A 20,768-nucleotide genomic window follows, 5' to 3' on the forward strand; every position below is an offset into this window, starting at 1 on the left:
TTTTTTTTACCTTATGTTTAAAACTAATCTTAATAAACTCATATACTTTTAAAAAAGTTTTTCTTCATGGTATGTGAATACAGATTATCTTCTGTTGTGAGATTTAAACTTTTACCAAAGGTTCTAGTGAATTGAGAGTCACATAGGTTTCACCAAACTGACATTATGTATTCTCATTTGAACCATTCTTTTTTTCTACATTTGAAATGTTTTATTTTTATCCCTCTTTACTGACCTTCCTATGTTTGGTGATTTATACCTTGAAAACTGGAATCTTCTGGGAATCATTCTCTGATTATAGCTGCTTTGGATCACTTGTTTTTCCTTCCCTTATCATGTTAGGATATAAATATCATAATCACTTTATTTTGAATTACATATTGTTTTGTATGTAAATATTAAATGAAGTAATTTCATCTGTGTTTCACCTCCTTAGTAGGCTACTGCTTAGCCCAGAATTTTGAGAACCCACAAGATGACTCACCTTCTTAAATATTTACCAGATTCTGAAATTTTCAGTTACTAACTTCCTGCTTTTCTTCTTATTCTAGAAGGATACGATGAAGAAATAGCCTGCACTCAGAATGGTCAGATGTACTTAAACAGGGACATTTGGAAACCTGCCCCTTGCCAGATCTGTGTCTGTGACAATGGAGCCATTCTTTGTGACAAGATACAGTGCCAGGATGTACTTGAATGTGCTGACCCTGTAACTCCCCCTGGGGAGTGCTGTCCTGTCTGCCCACATGCAACTGGTGGTGGAAATACCAATTTTGGTAAGAAGGTTAAAGCAGACTCAGAATTGACCCAATGACTCATCTTTAAAATTGCAGTGTTTTTTTTTGCTGTCAGATATAATAAGAGAATAATTAAGCCACTATTCAGTGGCCTTTGGAGTTAATGATTTCACTCATTTACTTTATTTAGACAGTTAAGGAGACGGTAATTTCTTGTCTTCTTAAAAAATGGATAGCTTTCGCTAATTTTGAGTTGTTATGTTTAATTTGAGAATTTCTTGTACTGCATAAGATAGTCATCTGTTTCCCTATCCATGCTGGATACCTCCAAGATTTTGTTGGTTTCCTTTGAAGTCCATTAATATCCAAGAAAAGTTCTAGAAAACACACTTATCTTCTCTGATGCAAACTTTGCCCTTGGAAATGAAATAGTTATTTCTCATGTAATTTAGTGCCAGAGTACCCTCTATTACATTAGCTTATAAATGCAAAATGCTTTTAATATTGCCTAAGAAAGACAAGAGAATGGAATGGATTTCCTGGAAAAAATGATAAAAATTACTGGTTTTAAAAATATTTTTTGGAGAAAAGCATCTGTGTTTAACATAAACTATGTATTTGAGTACCTATGTTAAAGAGACATATAACAGAAACAACTTCATATTTATGTGTTTTAATGAACCAGGTAAGATTAATATTAAACATTTTTGTTATCTTGCTAGTCATGAATGGAGTCTTAAAGGTATTATTGTCAGGACAGTTTCAAGGCTTTATTTTTTCCCTAAAATATACCATTGCAAATAACAACAAATATAATGAAGTAGTCAACAGTATATTCATGGAAACATAGCAGCAATTTACCAATTCTCCTCTTGGATATCATTCAACAGTAAACATGTGCCTTGAATAAATACCTAAATTCAATTTTCAGTAATGATAAGGAAGATACTTTAGGAATAGTTAAAAAAAAATAGCTATGTGCTACCCGAAGCAGATATAATCTGAAAAGTAGCTCTCGGAATGAAGTAAAATTAAACCTGGGGGAATAAGTAATTAGTCATTGGAACAATGGTGGTAAATATGAGAAAACAGAGCAATATGCACAATCTCCCGCAAGTAGCTTGTTTAGGAAAGCCCAATTCATTTTCCAAGATGAATAACAGGAAGATAAGCTGGCAATAGCATTGACTCAAGGAGACTCTAAGAGAAAAGGTAGGAGAGTTTAGCTAAGTTTATGAGATAAAGAATGCACTAGTAAATATATTACCACTGAACAGATACAAATTCTGACCATTTACCATAGACAAAGTAAAACTTAGTGAAATAATTGCCTCTGAGAAAGAAAGCGATACATTAGAAATACAAAGAAGTAGTAGTAATAGTCATAGTTATGATTAGGAAAGAAGTAGAAGGAAAACTGAAAACATCATAACAAAGTGAAGATAAAATAGAAAGGAGCACAAGAGAATCAGTACTGCAGGAAATATAACAAGGAATATGGAAAACAGAAATGAGAAAAGAAAAATAAGTAAATAAAATAAGTGAAAAGGATTTGAAGTAAAATAATTGATGTAGAAGACAGGCAAAGCATAGTCCTGAAGAAGAGAACTCAATGAAAAAATAAATGCAGTGGAAGAGAACAAATAGTGATATAATATAAGAAAACTTTTCTGAAGTAAAATTAAAATTTTGATATTGAAAAGAGAAACCATGTATCTGAAAAAAATGACAAAGAGTCAATAGAGAGGCATGTATTGTAAAGTTATTAAATTTTAAAGAGAAAGAAAGAATCTTTTGGAAACTCACAGAATAAGAATAGGTAAATTCTAAGGAGAAAAATATTCAGATTAGTCACAGATTTCTCCATAGTAGCATCCAATGCCATAAGAGATGAAGCAATATCTACATGTTTCTCAAGGAAAGAAACATGTAACCCAAAGTTTAAATATAAATCCATTCTCTCCTTCAAGTATAAATCTATATAAAAATTTGAATACACAGGAACTCTGAAGTGTTTACATAAACTTTTTAGGGAATCTATGGAACAAACTCAAAACAACCAAGAGTTAATTGGGGAAACTGTCAAAGAACTAATGTGAGCATTGATAAATTTAATTCTAGAATAAGTCTAAACTACAAGTGCTATTTAGGATGACAGAGTGAAATGTAAATTTTATTGAATCTGACACTTTAGAAATAATACCACTGATACATATGAAAGAAGACGACCACAAAAACTGGTAAAATAGAGTTAAATTTGCTAATTCCTTATCTTTAAGAGGTATAAATCAAAGAATATCATTCAAAGTCGACAAATCATGTAGAAGAAGTAGTAGCAAATTTTACAGTACAAAGATAAATGCTAAGAAAGGACATTTCCTTGCCTAAAACTGAGTGCTGGAAGAAGGGTGGGGCTCAGGGAAAAAATAGGAAGCATGCAATTTTTATCATTTTTCATTTTAATGGAACCAATAGAAACTATCTAAATAAATGTAGGTCTGTGATATAATAAAAGAATAATGTTAAGACAAATAGTAGAGCCAATATATGACATTTCTTAAACATTAAAAGAATTAACACCAAATAATACAAATTCTTAGAAACAAGGTGAAACACCTCTTAAAAGTTAATAAAATATTCATAGAAACATGCTAAAATAAATACAAAAAGAAAGAATAAAAATATGTGCATGTAGCATCCATATAAAAATTAGAAAAAGAACAACAAAATTGAAAATGAGCAGAAGAAATTCAGAAAGGTAAAACAGGTTGAAAAGTGAGAAAACTCAAATATAGAAGAAATAATAAGTATATTCAAAAGATGGTTCTACAGAAAAACAGCAAAGTAAGTTAACCACAAGATAAGAAATAATAAAGAAAAAATGATCAAATGAAAACAAAGACCATAAAAGAATAAAATAATGAGGCTCCTTTTTACACCTCAGCTTAAAAGCTTCACTATATTTAATATTGAAAGCATCCTTTCAAGTGCAGAAATAGAACGTGATTATCCAACATTACCACTATTGTTCAGCATTATTGACTGTACCCACACAAACAATTAGACAAGAAAAAGAAGTTAGAGGTTTAGAAATTAGAAAAGAGGAGGCAAAATGATTAATTTGCAGAAAATATAATTGAGTAGAGTAAAAAAATTTACAAAAATAAAATAATTTAGCAAAACAGTGCAATGTAAAATTAACAAGTTAATAGATTTACTATAAACAAATAATTACTTCACAAGATAAATCATGGGAATATAAAATACCTCATTTACAACAGGTAGATTAAAGGGTCTAAGGATAAACTTAACACACAAATGTACAAGATTTATCCAAAAAAAACTTTAAAACAGTACTAACTCAACTGAAAACTTTAAAAAATAAAATGTCCTATTATGTTCTTGGTTACAAAGACTAATATTAAGAATATCAATAATAGTGGCCTCCCATAATGGTTGAAATGTGGGAAATAAGAGAAAGGGGACAAGACAGAAGGAGATTTTTTCACTGTATAATTGTATACCTTTAATATACTTTTGTTTTCTAACCATGTCGATGAATAGCCTACTCAAAAAAATATTAAAAACAAAAATAGAAAATATTGATTGAAGATAATTCATTATTATTTTGAGTTAATTTTATAATTTAATGAACTTCAAATGCTAAAAGAATGATGTGAAGAACACTCAAATAAATTTTCAAATCTACTTTTTCAGAATTTTCCAAAGGGGTATATAATTTTGCTTCCTACAGAAATATTGATCCAAAACAACTAAATTCTTTCAATGATAGCAAAATCTTTTTAAGTTAAATTTTGAGTCCCAAAAAAACCCATCATGGAAAATAAATACTTAAGAGCTTCTCAATAACCATTTCTCCATAGAATAACTTATTTAACATATTTATTCTTTTCTTTTTATAGGTAGAGGAAGAAAGGTAAGTTTTATTTGCATTATTTCATTTTTGTAAATTGCTTTTTCATTCTAATGATATTCAAGCAGAACTTGGCTTTGAAGTGTTTGAAAGCCTTTTATAAAGTATAAAGTATAATAAAAATATAAGTATATGAGCCCACTCTGCTTATAGATTACAGACACCTCTATTTTATTCATTTTGTTAATTTTTTTTTATAGATATTTATTCCAGGAGGTTGGGAATCCCTTAGGAATTGAGATTGTGTCAAAGTAACCTCTGAATTACTTACATTTATCACAGTACTTAGTATATACTTTACACATATAGGAAGTGCAGTAACTTTCTAGTTGGAAGAAAGAAGGAAAGAAGGAAGGAAGAAATAGTGTTAGTTCTGCCTTGATTGTGTTGTGGTCCCTCTTCTATTGGTTAGGAAGCAAAGATTCAATTAAAAGAATTAATCTAACATTTTACCAAATACATCAACTCTCCTCCTCTTTCCTTCCCCACCTTCAAGGAGCCTGAAAGTTAGTCCCAGAGACAAGCTTTACACTCAACAGGACAGTGGAACATGGACACAGAGCCACGGCCCTGGTACAGCTGGCCACGTTAGCCACTAGACACGGGCTTCCACTATGTGAAGACAATTCCATTCCCTTGGAATGTTCTCACTTTTCTGGTTTTCTTGAAAACTGTGGCATTTGCTTCAGTCTTATCCAGATGGGGTGGGCACAGGGATCAAGAGTGGAAATAAACAGTCATCCCAAATTTCATGGCAGATATTAGACTGATTACCAGTGAATTTAAATTGTCTTTGCTTTTGCATACACTGAGACTGCAGTAAAGCAGTACTCAGGTAATCAGAGAAAGCAATGCTGTACCTGCATGGTAAATGTAAGTGATGCTGTCAGGGGGAGGTCTGACCCTTTTTTATACTTTTTTGTTCAGAGGTCAATACCATACATTTGTCTTATCTGGAATACATATCAGTGAAGCTATTTAGGTTTGAATATATATCAAAGGAGCAAGACTACAAATACCAGCTCACATTGAATTTATATCTAAGAGCTAGAAAAATGTTGAAACTTAAAAGTTTGAGTATAGGCCTCAAACAAACTAGATAGAGAGGTCAGTATATAGAAAGATGATTTCACACTTTATGTTATGAAATAAACAGTTAAATTTAGTTAGTAATCACCCCACTAACTGAGGGACAATGGTTGAGCTGTGTCATTTAGTTTACCACCTTTTCCCAAAGGCATTGTGGGGCAGCCAGGAGGACACACTCAAAGTAGCTGCTAATTCAGCACGCCCGGTGCCACTATCTTCATGACCCTGTTGTTTACTATCAGGTGTCATCAGAACTATGAGAGCAGAGTAATGTTATAAAAATGCATTTTGTGCTTGGTTTATATAAAAATTGATTTGTATTTGTTTATAGTTTATTCATTCATTTATGTTAACCCCAAAATCATTATTAAGATTTTGTTATATCCCTGTATGAGGGAAATGCCACTGATGATGCAATGGTGGGAAAACACTGACTGCCTCCATGGTAACAGCATCCTGTGGAAGTGAAGCATGTCCATGTGGCATTCAGTGCCTAGTAACCGACAAGATGTAAAGTCAAACTGTAACTCACATCTGAATCTGAATATTTGAATTTTATGTTTCCTTATCATTATGAAAGTCAAATTTAGTATATTTAGATAAATCATTCCACAAAAATTAACTGATTCAAAGCCCAGATTAACAAAAGCAACAAATATTTACATTTGTGGCTTACTTCCAAAAGAAGTGTCATTAGAGTCATTAGAAAAATTTATTAGCAGAACTTGATAATGGAGCACTTAGTCCCATATCAAGTATTGTGGAACAATAGGAAGTTCTTAAGAAGATATGAAAAATCTACAATTTAGCTAAGAAAGATTGAAGCAGGTTCCATTATCCTAACTACGAAGAACAAAGCCAGCATTTTGATAGCTTGTCTCTTAGTGGGGAGATTTCACCACCATTCTTAGCAGGCTTTTCTGTTTTTCTCATTTTGGCTGAAATAATTTCATCTCCCATTTTACTGTTTTTTCTAGATACGTTCCAGAAAGGAACTTTTTTTCCTAGCATAATTCTCATAAAGACCTTTTAGTATCAGACACAGATTTATGTACCCTTCCTAAACAATTCAAATTCTTTCAGAGTCTCAAAGCAAGCTCTTAATAGCTCTTAAAAGGTTAATTCTGATGACTTTCATAAATGAAAAGACCCAGTGTAGAAGTTGGCATATGTGGAAATGCAGAAATAAGCCAGTTCTGCTTTGCTCTCTGTGTGTGTTGATCCCTTCTTCCTTTAGTCTTTTGGTAGGATGTCATTAAGCCTCTTGGGTTACACCTTGAACTTACCTATAGAGAGCTCCCTCCTGCTTCTGGGGAGCTATTTCCCACTTCTTAATTCTCATTTTGTTCCTGACTTCCAGAGTATTGCCTAATTTAGCAAGGATCAGCAAGTATGATCAGGATATTGTTCTGCCATGGAGTATATGATTAAGTCTATCAAGATAATTTTAAAAATTTCACTTTACAAAGTTTTGTCAGGTGTTAGATACTACTAGAAGAATATAATTGGATTGTGCTTTTCAGAAGAACAATTTGATGATCTATATCAACAACCTTAAAAAATGTATGATTTTTAATTCACAACTCTAACTTCTAGAGATAAATCATAAGGCATTAATTAAAGCTACTTCACAAACATTTATAAATAAGGATATTCATTATAATGTTATTTTTAATTGTAAAAAATGAAAACAAAATCTAGGAGTAAAGTACTGAGTAATTAGGAAAACCGAGTTCAGGTACACTTCAGAAAGCTGAGGGCCACAGTGCTAACAGTGGTTATCTCCTGGGTGTTGAGTACAATATTTAATTTCTTTTCTAAATTTCATTTATTTTCAGAATTCCTTACTATGAACTCATATTATTTATATAATCAGATAAACAGAAAACATATGTGAAGGGAGAAATTAAATAGAATTTACTACCTTGGTTTTTCTACATTTTGGATATGTTTAATGTACTCATCCTCTGCAGTTGCCAAGTAAAAAGCATCATTTCATAAAGTATTAATAAAATTTAATATGTTCAGTAAGGAGTTATTAAGAACTTTTGTGTGTCAAATTAAGGATATAAAGTAGACATCATAACCTGGGAGAGAACAAAATCTGTTAGAAGAAAAATTTTGAAATAAATAGTACAAGTAAACATGTGGTAAAATAGAGGTATACAAAGGTATGATTCATCCAATATTATTTAACATATGTCCTTGACATCTTGCTATGAGAATATAATTTTTGAGAATCTAAAGTTCTAGGAATCAAAATAAATTCCATTGACATCTGTTGTGTTTGCTACATCTTTTAGAAAATACAATTAAACTGCCTGACTTTAAATTATGATAGTGTCTTGTGTTATTTTTATATTCTTATTCAATTAATATTTTTTCTAGATTTTCCTCAGATACTAAGCATTGCCTAATACTATACATCTTTCATTTTCTTTTTTTCTTTCATTTATTTTAAAGATGAGACCACTTATCTCTTGTTATTTCTCAGATTCTTCTATGAGATTTAAAAAAGAGTGGCTAGAATTTTAGGATAGGCATCTAATCAGTTACTGAAAACTTAAGTGGCAGGTAATATGAGTGTGAAATTTCAAATGTACCCAAATTTTTGGATTTTTTTTTTCAGTTCTTAGTTTGTTTTTCCTATGTACTTTGACTTTATATCTTTCATCATAAATGTTTCTTGGTCTAGTCAACACTTTGGATTTGATTGCTATAAAAAAATTAAGTGAAACAACTTTACACATTTCACACATTGGGCTGATTTTTTTTGTGTGTGTATTTCAGATGGCTAGTATATATTTTCATGCATTATGTCTCTCTAAATTTCCTAAAAATTTATTTTAATTTTCTTTTCTCATTTTTAAAAATGATTCTTACATGAAAAATGTCATGTTTATGTGGAATATTCTAGTATGAAGTGTTCATGCTAATTAACATTTTTTGCTTCATAGGGACAAAAAGGGGAACCAGGATTAGTGCCTGTTGTAAGTATATTTATATATGTATATATACATATTGTTTTCATGTACTTGTAATAATCTTAGCTATAGTAGAGTTGTATATTATTATTTACATACATAGTCTCAAAAAAAGGGAAATTAGTTATTGTATAACCAAGTTTTTAGTATAAAACAAGCAAACGAAAATAGATGGTTTCTTTAAGAGAATACTTAATTTTTAAAAATATTTTGGTATCATTAATGTACAATTACTTGAACAACATTATGGTTACTAGACTCCCCCTATTATTATCAAGTCCTCCCCACATACCCCATTACAGTCACTGTCCATCAGCATAGTAAGGTGCTATAGAATCATTACTTGTCTTCTCTGTACAATACTTAATGTTTATTGTGATATTCCTGACTTATATTGTCCCATGACTAAAGGTGGAAATCAGGATTTTACAAAATTAAATATATTATATGTGGATATAAAGTGATAGTTAAGATGTATTTTTATAGTAAAAATAGCCACATAATCCAAATAGAAAGGCATGATACTTCTGGAAATATGTCATACCATTATCCTGATGGAAATTCCACACTGTGCAAGAATTCTTAAGAGTTATTTAGACTTACAGATGATCAAAAGTGTACTATTAAATAGAATAAAAATCCTTCAACCATTACTCTCATAGATTTTAAAGGAGTTATCATTATTCTATCAAGACAAAAGTATATGAATGTTGATTTATTTGGCAGTGTTCGCATTTTTGATTTGCTTTTAAAATGGCTTGTTTTTAACAAAGATTACCTAAAAAGTAAATCATTCATATTTGTTTTCTTTCACTCTATGTACTTACTGTGTCTTAGGTGCCATTTTAAGTACAAATATTTATTTGTCTTCACAATTCTATGAGGGAGATAATTTTATAATCATCCCCATTTAGAAAGAGGATGAACCGTAAGTGCAGAGAGGATGAGTAATTAGTCTAAGGTCATACAACTGGAAAGGGGCAGAATTAGGATTTGAACTGAGGCCTCTTGGCTCCAGCATTGGTGCTTTTAATCACCAACCAGTGCTGCCTCCCTAAATTAGAGTTTTAATTAGCTTAATTAATGTCTTAGCTCAGAAGGCAATGAAGAAATGGGCAAAAATTGCCAAATCCATGTGTTCTAAAATTTTCACTGGCGTTTTTGTTATTCTTCCTTTTTGTTTGACTATTGATTTCTCTAAAACTGTAGACACTTTATCTTGACATGTTATCTTGTTTATCATTTAGATAACAGGCATTCGTGGTCGTCCGGGACCGGCAGTAAGTAGTGTCCTCTGATATTCATGGCACCCTTACGTTCTCTGAGATACTCAAATTCTTTACCGATATTGTATCTGTGAAAAGACAATAGAATGTAAAGCAGTTATGCTTGTTTCTTAAAACATTATGTTTTGAAACATCTTCAAGTTTCAGTATTCCTTTGCAGCAATGAATGACACATAGGGGATCATTTCATTCTGAAATTGATAAGCCTGCTATTCCTCATGTATTAGTGTTACTGTTAGTTCTGTGAAAGACAAGACAGTCTATTGTTACGTGTTAGTTTTAGATTAAGGGTTGCTGAGACCAGCTCCACAAACCAGGTGAACCTGAGTGGAGTGGGAGTGAGGAGTTTAAGGAAACTATAGAGAAAGATACAAAAAAGGCACAGAAACCATATCTGGGATCAGGAGGTTCACTGCCTGCTGATGGCAAACAAGTGACGCAGTTTATTTTGTGAGCACCACTTATATAAACAAACTCATAGTGATGTCACTCCCGGGGTGATCTCATATCCGGTGATATCGCTTCCTGGTGGCCGGATCTGGTGATATCACTCCTGGGTGACATCACATCTGGCCCTCCACAAATGATGCTCCTTAAAATTAGGGCATACTTGTCTGTTGCTTAATGATTAAGGGTAGACTACTTTAACCTGTTTAATGAAAAAGTTAATTTAATCTGTTAGTGAAATTAAATCATATGTTTCAGTAGAATTTGATAAACATCAGAATAGCATATTTCTGGTTTAGAGTAAAAAACTACTGATTTCAGGTTTTGATTAGCAGTAGCATTCATTGGTAACTAGACACATAACACACATGTAACACACACACACACACATAATTGCTGTGTAATTTTAAAACACATTAAATCAACCTAAGTAAAAATTAATATGCTTTAACAGACCTGCTCTGGTCCTTCTGAAGTTTTTGCTTTTAAACAATACTCCATGTTAGACTGAGTAAAAGCACAATCTAATTATCATAACTCAATTGAACTCTCTTTGGAAGAGAATAAAATTCTCCTGGCAACTGCCATTTTCTAGAAAACAAGCAAATCAACAGTAACATCAGTTTTGCAATATAATAATCATTTGTTATTTTTAAGGATAAATAACCACAATTACCATTTGGAAAATTCCAAGTGGGTTTTAAATATACAGTGGAGATGATTTTAAATCCAGCAGAAAAATATATATATACTTGAAGGTATGCAAAAGCAGTAGTAAAGTAAGAGCCTTTTCTTTCCATTGCTTTCATCAGCAGCTTGAACAGTGAGGAATAGTTTGGGGTGTCATATACGAATATAAACTCATACCTTCCCTCTGATAATTGATAATTTGGGGTTTACATATCTGAGTAATTCTCAAAATCCAAACTATAAGTTTTTGTGCCCATACTTTAGTGGCAAAGTTTTATCTGAGACAAGAGAGTAAAAATGATCCTTACAAATTTTGCTATTACTGTTCAAACTAATATACTCAGCTCATTGGGCTCCATGATCTTATAATATACCACTTGATTCTTTACAGGCTTTTAAACTTCACTGATAAAATAAACAGTCTTTATATGCACATGGCTTTATTTTCTTCAACTGAACTGAGTTCAAAAAGAAGGGTGATATTTCTGTATATGCAATTTTCTTATATCAAGAAAACACTGAAACCAAAAACATCTGAAGTATACACATTTTTGCAGGCATAACCATCATTTTCTTTTTCTAGGGACCTCCAGGATCACAAGGACCAAGAGGAGAGAGAGGCCCAAAAGGAAAACCTGTATGTTGACAGTGAAGTTCACTTTTTGTGAATTGTACTCATCCAAGTAAGCCTGTCTACACCACATTCTCTGGGTGCAGCAAAGAGCCAGTGACACTGTTCCTCTCTCACCTCTATTAAATGTGACACAATGCAGGTCACAAAGTGATTGTGTAACTCTTCTGATCCCAGACAATGACCACATGGTAATAATTACCTATTATCTTTTTATAACCCAAGTGATATTTCTTTGTCCTTAATAAGGTAAAATTAAAGTAGAATTTAAGGAAACATAATAAATACCTCATGTTGTTATTAGAAGTTGTAGATCATGAGTGAATAATGCCAAGAATGTACTGTTGAGATAAAACACCCAACTTCTGTGATTTTGCATTGCTATAGGAATAACCAAATTAGATAAAGGAGAAAGAAATCATCAGAGGATAAAATTTTCTTTCAAGTAACTTTGTAATGAATTTATTTCCCAAGTAACACTCAGCCTTTTTCACTGAGCAGCTGCTGCAGAACTATTAGAGTAATTTAAAAAATCAACAAATCCATTACCAGAATGCGGGGAAAACCTTTAATTTTAATAATTATACTATGCCTTTGAGATAAAACATAAAGATAAAACATGTTTTCTCTATTACTAAGACCTAGGATAGCAATTCTTTTTCTCTTTTATGTCTCCCTCTCAGACACTAATCTCTTTTATTTATTAAATAACTGGACTGATTTGTATGTTGTTATCTTTATTCCATGTTTCCATCAGAAAAATGTGTGCTGTTTAATTTTCTGTCTCATAATATATACTAAGTTTTAAGTGTAGATTTTTAGGTTTACAAATATGTTTTTATCCATATCTAAATAGGAGAAATAGGTGAGCTAATAAACAACAAATCTTGAATATACAAATAAGGAAATAATATATTTTAGATCACGCCACCAGGAACTCTTGCCACTGGTTTCATCTTTGATACCATTTTGTGCTTTTACACACTTACCAAGTGTAGTGTGATGCCGATACTCTTCCAAACTGGAGCTGAAGTTCAGGATGGTATTTTCAGGCAAGCAGGTAAATGATGGTCCCCCAAGGAAGGGGGGCACAGCTTTAAAAGTGGGCAGCAAGCTGTGTTCTGATTACCCGATGCCCCATCTTCATCGCTCTTTTAATGAGCTGCCTCGCCAGTGTTGGTAGTTTAAGCATTGTTGGTAGCTCTCCAGATGTCTGTCCAGGGCCTGGGAGGAAAGACTCAGGAGAAAGGTGTCTTCAGTTAGGTGGAGGGTAGGTGGCCTTGCAGAGAAAATGATTCACCCATTTACTTACGCCCAGAAAACTGCTAACACTGAGTCCTAAGTCTATTGCTGTGAAATAGTGGTTGGACTTTGGACTTCCAGAATTCCATTTCAGGAATCTTTCCTCTCTCCTCACCCCTCCACTCTCCTCTCTTCTTCCTCTCTCTTCCCTTCTCCTCTTCTCTCCAATTTAGTGTGTGATATGTTCCATTTCCTCTGTTGGTTAGGCCTCAGACAATGTGAACTGGGTATGAGTGTGTGTGTGTGTGTGTGTGTGTGTGTGTGTGTGTGTGTGTGTGTGTAAAAGAGGAACAAGTAGTTGTTTATTTGGAATTAAGCAAGACAACCTTGGCAGATACCCAAGTAGGAAATGTGTCTCTCAATCCTAGCAAGTGGTATTATGGTAAGGGTTTAACAACTGACTCACGTTTTTAAAAAACGCCTATAGCTTTTGCTGATTTCTCTGATGTGAGTAATCCCGCCATGTCTGATTTTAAGATATTGGCAGATGTCACAAAATACCCGTAAGTATAATGTTTTGCCTCAGGTCCCAAAACTCACAGGGGCTGCTTGACGGACTAAAGCCAGGACTGGTACAATATAGGGTGGGACTGTAATCATAAATACCATTTTTCTCTCCCTGCTTTCATTACCACCAGACACAAGAGAAGGCTCACAGTGTAGAGCATAGTTTTTCAACCTGAACACTACTGATATTCAAGACCACATAATTCCTTCTGCCCTGTGGGACATTTGGCATTCCTGGTTTCTACCCACTAGATGCCAGGAGCAGTGTCTGTCCCTCTCCTTCATACAATTATGACAACTAGAAATGTCTCTTGATGTTGCCAAATGTCTCCTGGGGAGCAAGATCGCTTAAATTGAGAACTACTGATACAGAGATGCTCTCATGAAGCCACTATTACTGGCCAGGGACCATCATGACTCTCTTTTATCACACATCTTTATTTTTAAGTGTATCATCTTGGTAACTTCATATTGACAAACCAGCAACTCTGTGTCAGGACAGAGTTAATGGTGTGCATATGACACTTACCTCTGTAGGTGTGTTTCCTCATGTGTAGAATGGGAGACATACCAGATCTTACCAATTCTAACACTTCATAATTTGCGTGTAGTATGATACTACTAACCAGCAGTGAATGAAGTTGTTGATTTGGGGTCATTATTAATCCCTTTTTTACTTTTGGATGGCTTAAGGTCACCACCTAGTGGCGATCCACATGTACTTTTTATTGAAGATGGTTGCCTGAGATGCTAGAGTATCCTGGAGAATGGGGGCAAAGGATCATAAATAAACATTTACTTTAATATAAAATTTATGTGATTAAGTTCACTTGGAAATATAAAAATATTTCAATGTGTTTCATATTTTTATTTAAATGCATACTTAAATATATTTAAATGTATTCCCAGATTATAATTTTTGTTTTCAATGTTATCAGTAAAAATGCTCATGTATTATAATATTTCTCTTACTTTTCTTATTTTCACTTATGCTCCTGATTTTTATGCTCACTTAATTTTGGATAATTTTTACAAGTTTTAATTAATTTTAATTTCAACTTATGTAAAAGTAAATCATGTAGGATATTCAAAGAAGATGCCATGGAGAAACAGAATGCCTCATGAAGTCAATGAAAAAGTGGGCTGTCTTTTGTCTTTTGTCTTTCAAGCAGACTTTAAAACATGATAATTAATCCCAGAACTGAGTGTTTTAAGGATTAACATTACCCAACCCCCTCCCCCAACTCCCACTGACACTAAATGTAGTTTCTAGTTTGGTCTTTAGAAATCTCTTCGGGAACAGAGAAAATATTTTAGTTCATTTTTGTATTTAATACCTGGTTATAAATTAGCAATTTCACATTTCAAAAACATATTAGAAGTTTTCCACACTAGGTTTTATGAGTAGGTCCAACTCCTATTTTGTCTATGTCGGTACTGATAATACATATTTCTAGCTCATATTGCCACATTCATATGATCCAGGAATCCTAGATAGCAATTAAAATCAGCCTCCATTATGTATAATTTATAAGACTGAATGAATTGATTGAGTGGTTTAGGAGTCAGAAAGGGTTTGATATTTAAAGGATGTGAATAACCTGAGAAATGAGAAATCTGAGAAATTATTTTTCAAAATATGAGTTTTTCAAGCTAAATTATATACTTCTGTTTGAATAAATTTGCCTGTTTATTCTACTCTTCCAAGAAGTAAATACACTATATGAATGCTTGACTATATTAAAAGATATTAATGAACTTCTAAATAGCTATTATGCCACCCTCCCCAAAACTATCATATGCAAACTGTGCCCTCTCCCACCTCAGCTTGCCCTATGTTTACTCCTGCTGTATCAGCTCATTCATTTGCTTATTGTGGGCCAGAAGGTGTTCTTACGTTTAATCATGAGAAGCTTCTTTTACTATTAAACTCCAATTCACTTACCAGATTTTTCTCAACCTCTGCTTCTAATTATACAAATTATATTGACTTTAGAGGTTTTTGGTCCTTTTGTTCCCATTATAGTTTGTTAAAACTCTTCAGGGTTAAAAAGTCAGAAAATACTTCACAAGACTTGTGGGAATGATGAGGTTAGGGGACAGAGCATTTCCAGAACTGAGGGCATGGCTGTTCCCCAGGCTGCCTCAGAGTGTGGGTTAGGAGGAGGGTGGAATTTGGCAGCTGGAAATCATTGCTCACTTCTCTGAGAACTAGACTTGGCTGGGTCACTATGCCTTTCCCTCTATTTCTCATTGGTCTGGTCTTCCTTTGTGGGTGGTAAGGAAAATACAGTGTGCCGGACATCAAGTACCAGAATAAAAAAGATTGAAATGTGAAAATGCAATAAACATATATTGAGTGTCTACTATGTGCCAGGAACTATATACTAAGCATTAAAAAATTAGAAAGGAGGAAAAAAATCCCCACAAACCCCAATTAAGAGGTTTTTCAGTTTTTGGTTTTTTTTGGTGGGTGAGATTCAGCAGTCACACATGTATAGTTGAGTATAAACTAAGACAGACAAATGAATTTATGAATTGTTGATTATTTGCCCTTGAACAGCAAAACTCAACCAAACAAGGAAGCTTATTCTAGAACAGTGATGAACCAAGTACAATTTTACAAGGATTCCAAGAAGGCTAATTACTGGAGATTTAACACATCAAGAGTAAAATTCTTACCCAGAATGTACCATGCTCCTGTGGTAGAGGCTAAGACCAGTGCTGAAAGCAGCGAGGCCATCATAGCTAAGAAAGTACTGTGGATGACTGTATTGTTATTCCTTTTCTTTAGACTTTACTTTTTTAAAGAGATTTTAGGTTCACATCAAAATTGAGAGAAAGGTGCAGAGAAAATTCTCATATAACCTCTGTCCCCATACATGCATAGCCTTCCCCATAATCAACATCCCCCATCAGAGTCCATAGTTTACATTAGGGTTCCCTCTTGGTGTTATACATTCCATGGTTATCTACAAGTGTGCAATGACATGCATCCACAACTACAGTATTATGCAGAGTATTTTCACTGCCCTAAAAGTCTTCCTTGCACTGCCTTTTCATCTCCCTATCTCTATTTCACCCCCTTGGCTCCACTGATGTTTTTACCATCTCTATAATTTTCCCTTTACCAGAATGTTGTAGAATTGGAATCATACATTATGGTTATTCATTTTTAAAATAATGAATACTTTGTCTCCATCAAGAAATTTGTGATTTTACTTTCTACTAAGTATGTATTTGGCAATGGGTTCTAATTTCCATTGTCTTGTTTTTCTAGGGTCCTCGTGGTCCTCAGGGAATTGATGGGGAACCAGGTGTTCCTGGTCAGCCTGGTGCCCCAGGTCCTCCTGGACATCCTTCCCATCCAGGACCTGATGGCATGAGCAGGGTGAGTTGTGTGCCTTGTTCAATGCCATATTTAGATAATACATTTTTTGATTCATAGTTGTGATTTTAAATTGTGTTGGTTCAGATGTTGGCCTTCGATTATAAGAGCAGATAAGTGAATACAATGCTACTATGAACAATGATGAAACTAAGATATCCACAAGGAATTACTTGGAAAATTCAAAGTAACATTTTTTAAAAGCGTGGCTTCAAATTATTTGTGTTTCTCAACATCAGTTCCGGATGAATTTTGAACTTCGTTCTTTCTGTTGATTCTAAAGGACCATTAACATTGTTCCCACTATGAATTGAAAAAGAAATGTGTCTCTCTCCTGCTGTTCTCTCGACTGAGAATGCTGACACAATCCGTCATGTCCTCCAAACCAAGGCAGGACGACTCATCCATGCGGGAGTAAATGAAAGGGCCACCGAGTTGGCACTAAAAATACTATCTGATTTTCTCCCAAAGTTTAGTTTCCTACTAGAAGTAAAATAAAACGAAATTTCTTTTTATACTTAACACTTTGAATTCTTAATGGCGAACATAGGAGATCTGTGAGTAGATTACATAGCATAACAGGAAAAATGGGGGTTCTGAAATACTTATTTTACAACTATCTATACATGTATATCTCTATTTTAGAAAGAATTGCCAATCTATTTTTTAAATAATACACACATTCTTTTCTCACAAAATTCTGGAAATTAATAGAACTCCTGGAATGTATATGGACACTTTTGGTCAGTTGAGTTACCACAGTTTTTTGATGTGAATGAGAATAGGTTAATCTGTTGCCAATTCTTGGAACAACCAGGGATTCATTAAAAGGACCATAACATTTCTACCAACTTTCATAATTACCTTTTAAGGTTTATTTGCCATGAACAAAGAAAGAATAATACCATCTAAGTGCAATAGTCTGAAATGGAATCTGAATTCTTTGGGACAAATGTTTTAAAAGCATCTTTTAGGCTTCAGTCTGATGTTTGGCACGCTCTCACCCTGGGATGAAATCAGATAAAGAGATTTAAACCTAAAATTGATTAGACTAAGTATCTGTCAGAATGATCCATGTTTTTATCAAAAAGCAGACATTTGGCCCATTGCAGTAGTTATTATGAAGCAACATAGTTGTAAATACCGTGAAGAAGATTGTTCAGACAACAAAACCTACAGTGAAACACAACTTGAATCTTTCTTTGCTTTAGAGTCAAAAGTTTAAAATAATTCTCAGAAGAGCCATTCTAATAAGAATCCCAGAGAATGTAACTTTTTCAATTTATAAAGAATGTTGATGTAAGCTTTTTTACCCCAGAAATAAAGTCAACACATTGCTTTACAGCCGTTTTCAGCTCAGATGGCTGGGCTGGATGAAAAATCTGGACTTGGAAGTCAAGTAGGGCTGATGCCTGGCTCTGTGGTAAGTGCAAATTTTATTGATAAAATGCTGTGGAAAAACCATTAATGAAGTAGAACTTGAAGTTAGCTAGATAAGAAGTAATATGTGTCATTTTAAACATATCCATCTATCCATTCATTCATTTAATTTATTTATCTAACCCTACTGGGTACCTGCTAAAAGTCCAAGGTTGTTCCATAACTGTACAGAGTATTTGTCGGCATTAATAAAAGGCTGTCTGTATAGTAAACTTACTATTTGGAAAAAAGAAAAAAGATAAAACATATAACCACTACCACACACACACACACAAAACGCTCTACTTTTATGGTATTGTTACAAACAGTGAATTTGGCAAAATTTTGAAATGAAAAGTTTTGCCATTTTATTTTTCATTATTTCCTACTTATCTTAATATTCTCTGGCTCCCTATGCCAACAACTCTAGGGTTTCCTGGCTGTGCCTACTAAGCATCTTCATCCTCTTTCAAATTTCTTCAACTACCAGGAAGATTCCCATTTTGTCTAGTCAAGTACTTTAACCTGGGTGTTTGGATTAGTGCAATCTCACTGCATTAACAGTTTTCAAAACAACTCCCCCATGCTCTTTTGCTCATAACATAGTTCAGAAGCATTCCAGAGTAATAGAATTTCAGGCAATAAGTGTAAATTCAGACCGTATAGATAACCATCCCTTCTAGCCATCCTTAAGGCAAGCATTATGAATAACTTAAACATGGTATATATTTTAAGTCACTACCATTTTGGCCTTGTTCAATGATTTTATCTTGGCTGTTTTTCTGAAATATATGTTTTCATCTATTTGAGATTCAAATTATGTATGTGTTTATTTCTTTAATGAAGCCTTTATTTTCTTACCAGCTAAAAGCCTGATCAATTCAAAACAAATATTTAAGTTTTTGCTTTAAGAACAAACTAGATTTTGATTTAACTGATTTCACTCTTCAAAGTGTAACATTTAAGTAATTGTATAGACATATTATTAACAAAAAAATTCAATAGCATTTTCCTTTATTTCGTCTTTGTTATGCCTTATTGTAATCATTTTGCTTTTAAATAGGGAAAGCCTGTGTGGATACTTTAAATGAATGTTATAAAAGAAATAACCTGGAAAACTCAATGCCTCAGATAATTTTAAATTTATATTTAAAATAATCCAGTCATTATTGTTGATGGTTTCTTAAACCTTTAATTCAACAAGTTCATTTAATTTATGAGAGTTATTTGCAGTGAAACTGAAGAATTAAATAGACAGTTTGATAACTACTTCATGCCTGCAAGACTTTTCTTTTGTCAGATGTTTTGGCTTAACTGAACCACCCCTTAAGCATGCAAATGTTCTCGTCCCACAGATACCAGGTGTGTCCACGCATGTTCTTTATTTATCTTTATGACACTGAGGGTGTGTATAAAATCACCCCAAATATTGTCCAAATGGACAATGCAATCATCTCCACTGTCATAGTTTCATTTTTCTAGATTGTAAAGCTGGTTCAATGTCTTTGAAAAGGTTGACTTAAATTGTCATGAACACTATGTAACTTTTCTTATTTGTTTTCCAGGGTCCTGTTGGCCCAAGGGGACCTCAAGGCTTGCAAGGGCAGCAAGTAAGTGTTTTTTATAATAAAATTCCTTACTGTAGCAAAAAAAGAAACAAATACAAATAAGGTCTCTGTGACATGACTGCTTGTGGCTGGCCTTTAAATTGTATATTGTAATATTCACTGTGAATGGGCTGTATTCAATTAATTTCACTCAGAAATATATGTAGTATGTTCTTCAAAATTTCTTCATGGGGCTAGAGTTTTATTACCTGGTTTCTTTATGTGACTGACTTCAAATACAAAGAATTTTTATGTGCCTTTACTTCTGAAATAGTAGATCAGTGTCCTGTGTCATGATGAAAATTCTCATAGTTGGTTATGTGCCAACTCTGCAGCTCTGAAGTCAGGTTATAGAAGACCACCACATGTGGTATTATTAAAAATAACAGTCAAGGTGATCGCTCCTTGGAATCTTTAAAAAAAATATAATACTATGCTTTCTTTCTATAGATTATCAAATACCAATAAAATAGTGGTGTCGAGCTACTTTAATTTTTGTAGTGATTTGATAGGCTGTAGAAAATAGTTTTTTCAAAATATAGAAAAAAAAAAAGAATTCTTAGCTCACTCAAAGATACCATATTGTCATTATCATACTGAAGAGTTACACTGCAAATCATTTTATATGACTGCCACTGGTGAGTTATGGTGATGATGAAGAAGGTGATGATGAAAATCATGATCACACTGATAACTACCATCAATTGAACACTCACTTTATGCCAGTACTATTGTAGGTATTAACAT

The 20,768-nt window shown here is 33.3% G+C and overlaps 1 protein-coding gene across 2 annotated transcripts in view; it reads left to right on the plus strand.

Annotated features, from left to right (window-relative positions):
* Positions 1-20,768, plus strand: part of COL5A2 (collagen type V alpha 2 chain) — a 149,716-nt gene that overhangs the window by 71,821 nt on the left and 57,127 nt on the right. The window contains exons 2-9 of one of the 2 annotated variants that reach the window (XM_037015092.2): positions 552-776; positions 4,661-4,674; positions 8,718-8,750; positions 9,992-10,024; positions 11,751-11,804; positions 16,888-16,998; positions 18,341-18,418; positions 19,980-20,024. In XM_037015092.2, coding sequence (XP_036870987.2) covers positions 552-776; positions 4,661-4,674; positions 8,718-8,750; positions 9,992-10,024; positions 11,751-11,804; positions 16,888-16,998; positions 18,341-18,418; positions 19,980-20,024 — 593 coding nt within the window. Of the gene's footprint in view, positions 1-551; positions 777-4,660; positions 4,675-8,170; positions 8,751-9,991; positions 10,025-11,750; positions 11,805-16,887; positions 16,999-18,340; positions 18,419-19,979; positions 20,025-20,768 lie in introns of those variants that run through there. The other variant, XM_073218533.1, reaches the window with a different exon arrangement.

The sequence above is a fragment of the Manis javanica genome, chromosome 12 (genome assembly GCF_040802235.1).
Source record: "Manis javanica isolate MJ-LG chromosome 12, MJ_LKY, whole genome shotgun sequence".
NCBI lineage: Eukaryota > Metazoa > Chordata > Mammalia > Pholidota > Manidae > Manis > Manis javanica.